Source organism: Dichotomopilus funicola, assembly GCF_033296635.1.
Source record: "Dichotomopilus funicola strain CBS 141.50 unplaced genomic scaffold C8A04scaffold_5, whole genome shotgun sequence".
Lineage (NCBI taxonomy): Eukaryota > Fungi > Ascomycota > Sordariomycetes > Sordariales > Chaetomiaceae > Dichotomopilus > Dichotomopilus funicola.
In genome coordinates this window covers 467556-480077 of record NW_026944026.1, presented here as the reverse complement: position 1 = coordinate 480077, position 12522 = coordinate 467556, and the positions used below count along the sequence as shown (strand labels likewise).

Genomic DNA, 12522 nt, shown 5'->3' with positions numbered 1-12522 from the left:
TTTAAAAACTAACAAAAAAAATGTCAAAAGTCAAAAATCGAAAGCTAACAAGACTTTTCAAAAAAACATAGGACGCCGCCCTCCTCGCCGAGGCGGCGTTGGTGTACCAGCGGCTCTCGTCGCTGATGGACCGGCCCCGTCACGGCGGTCTGGCCCCCCTCGCGGCTAGCGGAGCCGTGTGGGTGTACGGCGGCGATGTTCGCCGCTGGAAGGACTCGCGCGCGTGGTCGGATGCGCGAAATCTCGGACACGGCTTTAACGTGTACCGGGAGACCACCAAGGACCCGGGCGAGATGATGACCCAGGCGGAGATTGTATGTTTCCCCCTATTCCTAACTTAAATTTTCGTCCTTACTTTTCGGTCTCCCTCTGCTTTCTTTCCCCCTTTCCCCGAAAGAGGGAAAATTTCGAAGACAAATACTAAAACATCAACTTTAGGATCATGAGACCACCAACCGGGCCGATTTTGAGCCCTACCTGGGCCCCTTGGTAGGGCTCAAAAACGCCAAGAGGGGCGGCCTTGTTAAAAAGGCCATCATGTTTACCCTGGGCGGTAAGGACTTCGGCGTGGTGGCCTATTACACCATGGCCGATGCCCTCCGCGAGGGTTACTTCGCCCGCCCGCGCGACAATCTGGACGTCTTCCCCCCCCGGGTCCCCGTCGCCCCCGCTGCCGCCGATGGCAGCGACCAACCGTTCTTCGTCGGCCTCCGCCAGGACTACTGGCGGCAACCGGCCAAGGCTGCCCGCCGGGTAGTAATGGCCGACGACAACAACCAGACGCGCCCGAACGCAGGGGCCGTCTGGCGAACCGACGTGGCCGAGGTCCCGTGGGAGATGTACAAGGGCTCCGGCCCGAACGGGATCTCCCCGTTCAACCCGGTAACGGAGGATGGGGGGTTGTCGCCTGAGGGTGATGTGGTGGCTCCTGGTGCTGCGGCTCCTGGAGGTGCTGCTTCGCCCTTGGGCGTCGGCGCCCCTGCTGCTGCCCCCGCCTCCGGGGGCAATAACCTCGGCCTCGTCGGCCAAAATGCCGACGACGACAACAACATCTGGGGCTTGGGCAACCCCGGATTTGTCCCCGTCCCTGACCAGCAGCACCAGCAAGGGCAGCTGGCGCAGCAGCAGCAGCAGCAACAACAACAGCAGCAGCAACAACCTGACCAAGAACAGGTTGCACAACAGCTGCAAGAGATGCACGCCCGGCAGCTGCGGGGAAATCAGCAGGTCCTAGACGAACTTGACCTTGCAAAAGAGGAGGTCCAGGGCTTCGACTTCATGAAGTGGTTGAGGGAGCAGCCGGAGCAGCCACAGCAACAAGAAGAAGAGGAGCAGCAGCAGCAACAAGAGCAACAGCAGCAACAACAGCAACAACAAGAGCAGCCTCAAGAGCCACGGCAACAAGAGCTGCAACAACAAGAACAGCAGCAAGAGCTGCAACAGCAGCCGGCCACCCCCGTCTGGGACCATGAGAACCAGAACGGCAACCCTCTGGCCCTGCTACACAACCAGGCCCAAGCAGCAGAAGTCCCGGGACTGAACCTTACCGGCCTCGACTTCTCCATCAACGAAGGCATGAACGACTTCGACATGAACGAGGTCAATATCGGCCCCCAGGACGACCTCCATGTTCACATAGACTACGAAATGCCTGACGCCAACGCCGCCAATCCTGCTGTTGCTCCTGTTCCTGATCCGCTTGCTCCTGCCGCTCCCCCGCTGTTCCCCCCCGCTGCTGCCGACGCTGCTGCTGCGCCTGCTGAAGCCCCCGACGCCGACTTCGATGCCGACTTCGACGACAATTTCGACGCCGATGCTGCTGGTCTGGGAGCCAACTTCCCCCCAATCCCTGGTCTCGCCCCCCCCTTCGACCAGCCAGTCTTCATCCCCGGAACTGGCTGGGCGTATATCATCCCCAGTGTCGACGGTTTGGACAACCACATCATACCGCTCGGCTGGGGATACCCGGGGTTGTTATCTGACGCCAATCCCCTGTTAGGGGGACAACAACAACAACAACAACAACAGCAAAAAGACTTGGGACAGGGGGTAGTTGGGGATTAAGTGGGGTGTGGTTCCGTAAGGAGTTGTTGGCGTCTTGGAGTTCCGGAGTTTGGTTCTTCTTTTTGGGTTTTTTTGTACATTACATACATACCATACCATACCATACCGGCTACGGCCTACCTAGCGATGGAACTTTTAGACGGGTCATCACTCAACCAAATTGAAACCTCATACCCCCCACCAAATGAATCGTTTTACCCCGAGATTTTCGTGAATAGAGTTGCAAACTGTACAGTAAGAAATGAACACATCTGAATCAACCACTCTCTACTCTAACAGTCCCTTCCCAAGTTCACCGTTCCTGGAACCCGTTTATTTAAAAGAGATAGGTAGATTTTGTTTGCAATGATCATGATCTTTAGAGTGGACGGGTTTCTTTTCTTTGACCCGGAAGCCTGTACTATGTTGCCGGGGAAGGGGGGCAAAGGGAGGAACAGCGAAAAGAAAAAGGAAAACAAAGACCGAAACCGCTGAAGTCACCAACACCCCCCTAGTTAGGGAGAAGAAATTAACCCTCTAGGCAGTATACAAGGCAATTTCGTAGGAGACAAGAGCGGTTGCAAATTCCAAAGCTGATGTTTTTGAAGACTTCTTAATTCAACTGCTAGGTTGTTGCAACTAATACAAAAGACCAGAACTCCAAAATTTAAACTCCCCACGACCATGTCCGCCACCGACTGGTCTCACATCACCGTCTGTCGTCTTGGGTATCCTGGCGAAGGCCCGGAACGGTCCCCAGCGACAATTCTAATCGGCGTTCACCACAATACGGTGGACTTGGCCCAGGCCTCTGAGTTACTTCGTTCGGCAGCCGATGTCGTTTACCAGTTTGCCGAGCTTCGTGATGTGGCAATTGAGATCATCGAAAGCGTTGTTTGCATCAGTGCATCCGACTCTTCTACTGCTCCCCCTCGAGACCGAATCTGGGACGGGCCCTTTGGGTACAAATTCAACGAAGCTTTCTGCTCCCAGCCCGTCATCGGCGCCAGTATCGGTGTCTCAGGGTCGACCAAATCAGGCACATTGGGTGGCTACCTCAAAATTGGCACGGCCACCAAGTCACGATATGTAGCACTGACTTGCCATCATGTTTTGCGTGGTAAGTCTTTTTTTCATTTTTCATATTTCTAATCTTTGTACAATGGTTTCTAATATCGGCTGCTCAAGATGGCGGGGCCGCACATTCCCCTCTTGACGGACGTCACCCAGCGGTCGTATGACCTCCCAACGACGAGATAGACATGTGGAAGACGGCTATCACTGAACAGATTGAAGGCACGCTGAATCATCCGCCCCTTCCTGAACTCCGAATCAAGCGCACGGTCGATAAGGAGATTGAGGAGAACGAAAACCTCGAGCTCAGCCCGGCGCTCAAAGCCGAGCGGGCGCTCAGCAAGGCTACTCTTGAGCTGCTTAACCGCCTAGAGAAAGAACTAGAGGGCATGGAGTACCAAAAGACAGAGGTCATGAGTTTCCTCAACGACTTCGCGGAACTCTACTGTATGTCTGGATTGCGTGTGTCGAGAGATGACTGGATTCTAGACTGGGGCTTGGCCGAGCTGCTCCAAAGTCGGGTTGGATCGTTTGACAATCTTTCAAGTGTACGTTTGGTTCTTTGCACTCCTTGTACGACTCTAGTCAATTCTAATGGTTTCCTATAGGCTCTTAGCTACGACGCTATCTTGGAGATCCGGTCTCGTGAGCGCAATGCATGGTCACTGAGGGACAAAGGTGGCATCATTTCGGTTGATGAGCTTGCCACAAAAACCTCGCCTGGGAACGAGACGACGAGACGCCGCAACAAGAATGTTGTGTTTAAATGTGGCCAGTGGACAGGCAAAACCTGTGGCGAACTCAATGGTGTCCATTCGAGTATCCGGATATGTCACAAGGTAGCGGGCACCTCTGATGTTACTATAATGGGCAAGACCATGGTTGTTGTATCGCTTTCTAAGCTTCCTCAGCAATGGCCCGTCCCATGGCCCGGCGACAGGTTTCCCTTTGGTGGAGATGGAGATTCTGGGAGTCTTGTCTTTGATTACCAGGGCAAGGCTCTAGGTCTGTATTTTGGAGGACAGCGTTGGACAGAGGATCCAAAGGTGGCTCCACCTGTTGGGATCGCCCGGGCCTCAGTCGGCGGCATCCACTTTGTTATGCCCATTGTCCCGATTATAGACTCCGTCCAGGCTACAGTACAGGACGATCCTTTCTTTGAGGGTCTTCCTGTCGGTGTCAAGTTCCTTTGGGGTAAACCCTTGCTGGGTTAAACCTACCGTTTAGGAAGTGTCAGAGAGCAGGGGAGTGGCAAGGGGAATAAGAATAGGAAAATAGAGAAATGGGCCAATGTACTACCTTAGCGTTAAGACAGAGACTTAAGTGATGCGGAGTGTTGGAGTGGGGTCAGGTATAAACGGATAGGTGCATCAGGGGCACGATCGGTGAAAAACGCAACAAACAAAAACTAGATATGAAGACCACGATGATATCATTGTACAAAACTGAGTGATAACTGCCAGAAGTATCCCAAACTCCAAAAGGACTTTGACGCATGGGGTCCAGCCCACAACATCATCGCAATCAAATCCACCGAAGTACCTTCCCACAGAGATCATCCTGGTCCCTTCCCGCTCAACGTGAAGCCTGAGCCGAACCTGCGGCTTGACCAGTACGACCGACCAGCACTAGCTAGGAGCGCCACGTCGTCCTGCCATTGGCCTCTCGGTGAAAGTATCGTCTTCTTTCCGAGTCCCATTCCCAGTACGAATCTCTTTGAGCCGAAGAGTTACGGGACCTGCCCCCAGTGACCGTCGCCCCGCTATTACCTGTGGCCGTGCTGAATCTTGGCTGCCTGGTTGATGAGGACGAGCGGACACTGAGCGACGACATGCGCTCTGTCAGGTCGGACACCGCCGCCGAGCGTGCCTGGCTATGCATTGCTGCTCGCGGGGCTGCGCTGTATGATTGTCCCTGACTTGAAGAGGGGCCGGCGCGGTATGATGAAGAGTTGTAGGAGTAGTTTGAGCTGTTGCCACCGCCGGTCGTGGAATGGCCCGTCGAGTGATACGTCGTGTAGCCCGTCGTGTAAAGCATGGGGGGGCCGGTGAAGCCCTCCTCCCGCTCTGCTTCTATTGTCGCGAATTCCGCGTCTAGCTTATCTCGAGTACAAAACTCAATCTTTAGCCTTCGCGCAACCTCTTGGCAGTTTGGCTGTTTGTCACCGCTGGTGCAGAGCTCGACAAAATGGCCCAGCTGGGAAAGATTCGGATCGCGTTCGCGCTTATAGCAGCCCCACACTGCCAACTTGAGCGGGGAGAGCTCGTTGTCCCGGTCCCGGACGCGGAAATATTCGAAGCCGTTCTTGGGGTCGGTCGCCAACGAGATGTGTGGGAGGGAGCTCCGGTTCAACCGAAACCACTCTTCGAAATCGTGTTCGGCGCCATCTTCAGCATGACAGTATGTTTTGGACTTTCTCTCAATAGCCGCCCACCAAGTTGGAGCCTTTTGGTAGCCCTTGCTGAGCATGCCTTGCCTTCTGGGGCCTTTTGGGACCGTTGATAGGAAGATGTAGGCGCCGGCAGTGGACGGGACGAATAAGGCGGCGACCATGCATACCCCCATCTGGTCCAGGTTGCCGGCTTGTCCTATTCTTTCTGCTGCCGACATCGTTCGAGAGTCAGGGTCGGCAATCACATCTTCCCAATGTGATCTGGCGATAGCAAGAAGGTCTCTCCACCGAATGTCTCTGAAATGTCTTGTGCTTTGCATGGTTTTGTACCAGCTGGCCTCGCTCCCCTCTCCTCTCTTGGTCATGCCGGATAGAGACATTGCGGCAGCCACTCAAACAGATTAGTAGACGGTCAAGGATGGTCGAGGAGGGTGAAGGTCCAAGGAAGGGAAGGAACTGGTGCCGTAGGGGGACGTCTCAGTCGTAGAAGGAGAACGTAGTGCTGGGAGAACCTGAGTCTTCGGACCAGCCGTGGACACAAAGGTTTGAATAAGATGAAGATAGGACGGGGAGAAGGAGAGACCACCGGATATCTCGTCCAGCGAGAAATTTAGAAATGAACGTGGACGAAGAGAGCAACTCGAGTTAGATGAGGTCTGATCTATTGAATACAAACCTCCAGACGAAGGTAAAACACAAGCAACTTTTATATACCCGCGAACCTCCGGAGTCCCATTGGCTTCAGCTCGTAACTAGTGCTCACAAGAGGTCAGGTATAACGGTGGCCTCCTCACAGAACCCAAATCTTGTCACAACAACCTGTATCATCGTTGACCCCCTTCGACCGGGCCAAGAGACTTGAAGGCCTTACGGCGATCTGTGGCAGGTTGGGGTCCGCGGTTGGGGGACACCTCCGCCACCCAGGTACAGTCGCTGAAACCAAGAGCACATTGAGGCTTTGAGCCCTGCTGGGTATAACCATTGCTAATTAATTGGTTAATATTTTTTGGACACTTCCAACAAGCAGTGATCAAACCGACCCACTATTCAGGACGTGGATGGACACTGTGAGCAACGTGGATAATGCAGAGAGGGGTGTTACTAAGGGGTATCAGGTGTGTGTGGGGGCCAGGGTAATAGGTAGGTAGGTATGTATCACTACGGCCCAACAGTGAACTTGCCCACCGCTGAGGGCCAACGTCGTCACCATGAAACCTATACGGTCTAACACACAGATATGATTTCTTTAATTGTTTCATGACCGGGCCGTCCTTGCGTTGAGCATGGGCTTCATGGACGGCCGGTGGTATTTCCATGGGTTTCAGGGCTCCGGTGGCAAGGCTGGGTCTATTTGGGGGCGGCAACACGGTATATCAGGTACTGTACGCACTTGACGTGGAATGAGCAGTGGCTTGAGACGTGGGTTTGAATTTGATCGATCGACGGGCCGCCCGCCACGGCTTGACGCCTAGTCTTTGCTGTGAATGTCGAATCCAGGCTACTTTGCGCTATCTTAGGGTCCTCTAGCAGATGCCGTCACTACCGTGTGTGGTGTCGTTAATTATCGTAGGCTTGGGGCGAGAATGTGAAATTGTGTTTGCTACAATTGCTACCTGTAATGAGGGGAGATCTCATTGATACGAAGGATGATGGTCTGTTGGTTGTTGAAGATGTAACCTGAATCACTTGGACGGTCGGTTGTATGGTTGTACCGCAGACCAATCAAAGCAAGTGTGTTGGATAAATGCCACAGCAAAGTTTGATTGACACGGTATGTTGGACGAATTACCCGTTGATTCACGTTTGAGCGCCAGGTGGCGACAGCTGCATGATCTCCTCGCGTGCCACGAACGCATATCGTGCCTGCCCCCAATCGAATATGGGCAGTCAAATTCATTCATTGAGCCCGATTTTTCCGCAATAAATCATGCTTCATCCCAAGCTAGGTACGGCAAAGGTGTAATATTTGATCTTTGCCGGTCCTATTTCTCACCGCAGGCACAGTTTTTTTCTTCTCGAAATCCGGACCCTAATAATACCACAATTGAAACTTGAAAGCCAAGACCAAGCTGGCGGCTGGCCTCGAACATGTGCCGCAGCCTCGCACCGACAATGGAAATTGAAACGGCACATCCAAATGGCGCCCCGCGGCCCCTGCCTGGCATTCTGCAACTCACGTCCGAAACTAGGCACCGCATATATCTGTACCTCGGCGTAGCCCAGAGGCGCATATATGGCAAGGCAGCGCCCATCATCTACGACCTTGGAGACCCTTCCCGCTTCAAGATCGTCAACTCAGAGTCCCAGTTCGATGATGGCCCTGCTTCGTTCCACAGCTTGCTGCTCTCTTGCCGAACCATCTCCTCGGAGGTATCGGCATTTCTCTACTCCGCCAACTGGTTCGTCATCCACTACCAAGCCCGGAAGTCCCTCGTCGCTCTCCGAGCCCTTACGCCGAACGCGCTAGCATCCCTGGCCAACCTTAAGATTGTCCTGAACCAAGGGTCCTGCCATAGACGAGAGCCCGGGACAATGGGCTTCGAGGAGTGCTGTGGTAGGATCTGGGCGTATAAGCAACCGCTGAACGGAAGCCCGAGATTGCTTTATGGTTGTGGTGCAGATCATGGAGACGCCCACGACTATCCGTTGACGGCAGCAAGTCCACCCACAGAAGACGTCATCGAAGACTGGCTGAAGACGGCGGCCTATTTGGCATCATATATTACCCCCGGACAGCTCGAGCTATCACTGGTTTGCGATGTCGGACGTGGGGACGTCGAGATAGCCAGGCGCATACTCGACGGTTTCCGATTACTCCCAAGGCTTAAAGACTGCCACATCCGACTATGCGAGACACGTCACCCCCAGCTTCAGCAGCTCGCCCAAGAGGCTGCTCGCCACGCCCGTGGCATCGACTCATCAAAACTAGTAGGGCGGTCACCATCATCGTCATCATCATCATCTCTCGGTCCGAGTCTCCTAAGCCTCCCGCCCGAAATCCGGCTTCGCATTCTCCAATACACCGACCTCATCACCCCCAGCAAGGAAGTCATGTGGAAGAAGTCGTCGTCAGTCGTCAGTTACTATATCCAGCGACCACCATGCTACGAAGAATGGGGCCCTAGCTACTGCCCACCACACTGTAACCAAGGATGCCGGTTCAGCCACTGCTGGCGCACCATTTTCCCACAACCTTCCATCGGCTGTTTTTGCAGCGCTCGCCATACAGCGGCTTCGTCGCGATGCAAATGCTGGGCCCCGCCCACACCTTTGTTCCTCGTTTGTCGAACACTCTACGCGGAGGCGAACATGGTCTTTTACCGCGGGAACCGCTTCATTGTCATCGACGCCCCAGGAACCGGCTCGTTTCAGGGCCGACCCCCAGGTGATTACCCGCACAAATCGTTCGCAGCCAGCCATTTCTTGAAAAAGGTCATTCCACCGCATTGCTTGACGCATCTCCGCTTTCTAGAAGTCGTCTTCTCCGTTCTCACCCACGAGAACCGGCCGCGCGACGACCACCCCGCATTTCAAGACTGGGATGATACATGGGACTGGGTCAAGGGCAAGCTCAATCTTCCGACCCTAACGCTCCGTCTTGCTGTAGCGGCTCACCCTGATCGCGGACGGGGGCCTCCGGAGAGCTGGGAAATGACACGGGAGCAAGGGAAAATGGTCTTGGCAACATACAACCGGATTATTCTTCCACTGCAACGGTTGGGTGGTACAAGTGATGGCGGCGGTGGCCTGGCGCGTTTTTATGCGAGCCTACCGTGGCCTTTGAAGTGGTCGAGGGAGGCTACGAGGAGGTTGGCAGCTATGGATCGTGATGCTAGATCGGAGTGGCTGGACTCTAAGGATCGGGAAATCAAGATTAGAGCTGAGAGGTATGTAATGGGGGACCGGTATAACCATGTCTCTACTACTGGTGCTGAACCGCAAAGGAGTGTTTGGGCATGGGGAACTTTGGATCTATACTTCTAATATTTTTTTTCTATTGCTATTATCCTGCTATAACCTGCCGCGTATAAACGTTGAACCGCTTGATGCTGTGGGTAATGTATATAAGGAAATTATCCTGTGAAGTACCAGTAGGGCAGAAGCAAACTGACTTATTTCGACCACACTACCACCGCAACAACGCCTCGCGCGCCGTGGTTTACATTAGGGTCTCATGGCGTCCGAGAGTGCTGTCGTTCCCCCCCTCCCCCCCCCCCAAAGTTCACCGTCCTCATCCTATGTGTTTGCGCTGCTTTATTTTCCTTCGGTTTGGTCATTGGTGTGCCGTCGCCCATGTTTCATTCAGCCTTACCAAGAACTCGATCGACTCAACTGCCTCGGCACTCCACCGCGTGGGGGCCGATCAGGGTCTAGACCCCGCCAAAAGTGTTCCTCAGCACGGACCACCCCCACTTCCTCCCATCCCTGCAACTTTTTTCTCTCAACGTCAGGCCCTTCCTTCATACGCTCACGTGCTCCCATTCTTTTCGGCAACTTCCAAACGAACACCCTTCTCCCGGGCCGATCCGTCGTCTGGAGTTTTTTACTCCAATTCCTTTCCTTTCGGCTCTGGCAAACGACAACACCATGATATAACACGGCACCGGGATACCCGTCATTCCAAAACCCTCCCTTCCGTTTTCCCCTTTTCTCCCGCTCGCCTTTTGGGCGCCCTGGTCACTTTCCTTTCCGTTCTTGCCGAGCTAGGTGCGGGACGGACCGGCACAACCACTCAGCACCGTTACACGAAAATTGAGCGGGGGGGTTCTTGTGTGGTGAGGCGTTGTTGGTGTTTGTGTCACAAGCACTAACGCGAGTAGTCGTTTTGGTGGTGGGGGGGAAGTGAAATCTTGGCTTGGTGTTTCATCGTGGCGTGTTGCAATCTAGGAGGAAGGTACCTTTATTTAGCGACGCGTCACGTGCCCGGCCATCTCAACGTCCGGTCTCACCTACGGACGGGAACAAGGCCAGCGTTCCCGGCATCACCACGATAGCTTGGGAGCTTGCTGGATTGAGTCGGAAAAAGGGAAACCGGCCGTTGCAGACTCAATTGGAGGGGCTCGCGGGAGAGATCGCTACCGGAGAAAAAGAGGTCACGGACGTGGCCTGGGGGAAGCGGCCACTCAGGCCATACAATGCCGGTGCCGTGCTTCGCGATGCCGGCGTCGGTTGCGAAGCATGGCGTCTCAGCGGGGATAGGGAGGGCAAGTCTCCGGGGCATAGCAGGAAGCAGGGGCGGGTTACTGGATGCTGGGGGTGTGAGGTGCCTTAGCAGTGGGAGATTGCGACAGCAAAAGGCAATCCTTATTCCAGGATCGAGTTGTTTGGGAGGGACGTTTGGTGCTAGCTGTGCGGTAGCGAGCCCGGTCTACGCGCAGTCGAGGTGGTTTATGGTTTCAAGTAGGTGGAGGGAAAGCCGGAAACCGACAGAGGAGGAATCGGGCTCGCAGCCGAAGCAGGTGCAAAACAGGTATGCATCTTGTTTTGTCTCTTCCCTCGCGGCGTTGGCGGGTATCAGCGGGAGTACCCGAGCCGGGAGTCCCTGCCTTTTGTTCAAACCCATCTGTGTACTCCCGCGGCCCGGCCTACCCCTTCCCGATTCATGACCGGTCCAATATCATCACCCTCAACACCACAGAATCAGACCCCCTAACTAACATCAACACCCTTAGCACACCCTCCTCCCCACCACCACCCGCACCCAAACAAGGCCCAACCGCCGCCCTCCGCAAAATCCTACCCAGCATGTCCAAAACCACGCGGCACGAGAACATCTACACGCTCCCCAACATCCTCACCGCCTCGCGACTCCTCGCAGCGCCTTTTATCGGCTACTGCATCCTGCACGACTACCACGCGGCGGCGCTCGGGCTGTTCGCCTACGCGGGCGTGACTGACGCCCTGGACGGCTGGATCGCGCGGCGCTGGAACCTTGGGACTGTTGTCGGGACTGTGATTGATCCTATGGCTGACAAGACGTTGATGACGGTGCTGACTGTGGCGTTGGCTGTTAAGGGGGCGTTGCCTGGTTCGTTTCTCTCTCTCTCTATTCCATTTTCCCATTGACCCATAGCTTACACCCACCCAGTCTGGCTCGCCTTCATAATCCTCGGCCGGGACGTCGGTCTCGCCATCTCCGCCATCTACTACCGCTGGATCTCGCTCCCTCCACCCAAGACACTAGCACGATACTGGGACTTCTCGCTTCCCTCGGCCGAGGTGCACCCGACACAGATCAGCAAGGCCAACACGGCGCTGCAGCTGGGCCTGATGGGGCTGACGACGCTGGCGCCGGTGATTCCGGGGGTGGATATGACGGGGGCGTTGGGGGTTATGCAGTGAGTTTCATCTTTCTCAGGTTTAATAGTTGAAGGAGTTGGAGTTTCCGGGGTTAACGGACGGGAACAGATACATCGTGGCAACGACTACCGTGTGGAGTGGTGCTAGTTACATTTACAGTAAGGATGCCGTCAAGATTTTGACGCCGCAGGAGGCGGAGGAGAAGAAGGCGGAGAAGGAACGGGCGGAGAAGGAGAAGGGGAGACAAAACCTCAAATAACGGACTCATCCTACAACCAAGCAAATCATCACGTCCTCGGTCAACTGCTCTATACGAGAGTCTATATTATGACAATCAGTCAACCTCGGGGCGTGCCTAAACATCATAGCTGGGCAGGATAGTCATGTGGTGATAAAGGAGTTGCAATTGGGTTCCTAATACCTACTACTACCTATGTGTGTACCTTTACTGTACGTATCTTATGTACTTTGTATGTAACAAGACGACACAACGCGACTGTATAACAATCATTTGATTCCCATCACGCTACCCAACATGTCCTTTTCCTGTCCTGTCTGTCCCATGTCTTGTCCTTTTGCTTACGCTTTGCGTCTTGGATGTTATTCATACATGTCATTGTACATCGTACATCACCCCGTCTTCCATCCCTTGATCCTGAACTTCCGGTCAGCTACACCCTAACCCTGATATAAGCACAGTCCCATCCTTACTT

The 12522-nt window shown here is 54.4% G+C and overlaps 5 protein-coding genes across 5 annotated transcripts in view; 4 read left to right on the top strand and 1 right to left on the bottom strand.

The window, feature by feature from the left end:
• The window catches only part of C8A04DRAFT_25191 (uncharacterized protein), a gene marked incomplete at both ends in the record, with an annotated part of 2155 nt that extends 91 nt beyond the window's left edge, over window positions 1-2064 (top strand). Inside the window, 2 exons of the mRNA XM_062779467.1 lie at window positions 72-314; window positions 439-2064. Coding sequence (XP_062640368.1) covers window positions 72-314; window positions 439-2064 — 1869 coding nt within the window. The remainder of the gene's footprint in view (window positions 1-71; window positions 315-438) is intronic.
• A 663-nt stretch (window positions 2065-2727) lies between these two features.
• Window positions 2728-4331, top strand: C8A04DRAFT_25190 (uncharacterized protein; the record flags this gene model as incomplete). Its single annotated transcript, XM_062779466.1, has 4 exons — window positions 2728-3163; window positions 3232-3278; window positions 3333-3665; window positions 3726-4331. The coding sequence occupies 4 exons, from the start codon at window positions 2728-2730 to the stop codon at window positions 4329-4331; spliced, it is 1422 nt and encodes a 473-aa protein (XP_062640367.1).
• Window positions 4332-4749: 418 nt separating this feature from the next.
• C8A04DRAFT_25189 (uncharacterized protein) lies at window positions 4750-5727 on the bottom strand (the record flags this gene model as incomplete). Its single annotated transcript, XM_062779465.1, has 1 exon — window positions 4750-5727. The coding sequence occupies one exon, from the start codon at window positions 5725-5727 to the stop codon at window positions 4750-4752; it is 978 nt and encodes a 325-aa protein (XP_062640366.1).
• A 1894-nt stretch (window positions 5728-7621) lies between these two features.
• Window positions 7622-9493, top strand: C8A04DRAFT_9349 (uncharacterized protein; the record flags this gene model as incomplete). Its single annotated transcript, XM_062785452.1, has 1 exon — window positions 7622-9493. The coding sequence occupies one exon, from the start codon at window positions 7622-7624 to the stop codon at window positions 9491-9493; it is 1872 nt and encodes a 623-aa protein (XP_062640365.1).
• Window positions 9494-10665: 1172 nt separating this feature from the next.
• C8A04DRAFT_9409 (uncharacterized protein) lies at window positions 10666-12068 on the top strand (the record flags this gene model as incomplete). Its single annotated transcript, XM_062785471.1, has 4 exons — window positions 10666-10979; window positions 11182-11537; window positions 11598-11847; window positions 11918-12068. 4 exons carry the CDS (start codon window positions 10666-10668, stop codon window positions 12066-12068), a joined length of 1071 nt encoding a protein of 356 aa, XP_062640364.1.
• Window positions 12069-12522: the final 454 nt, after the last annotated feature.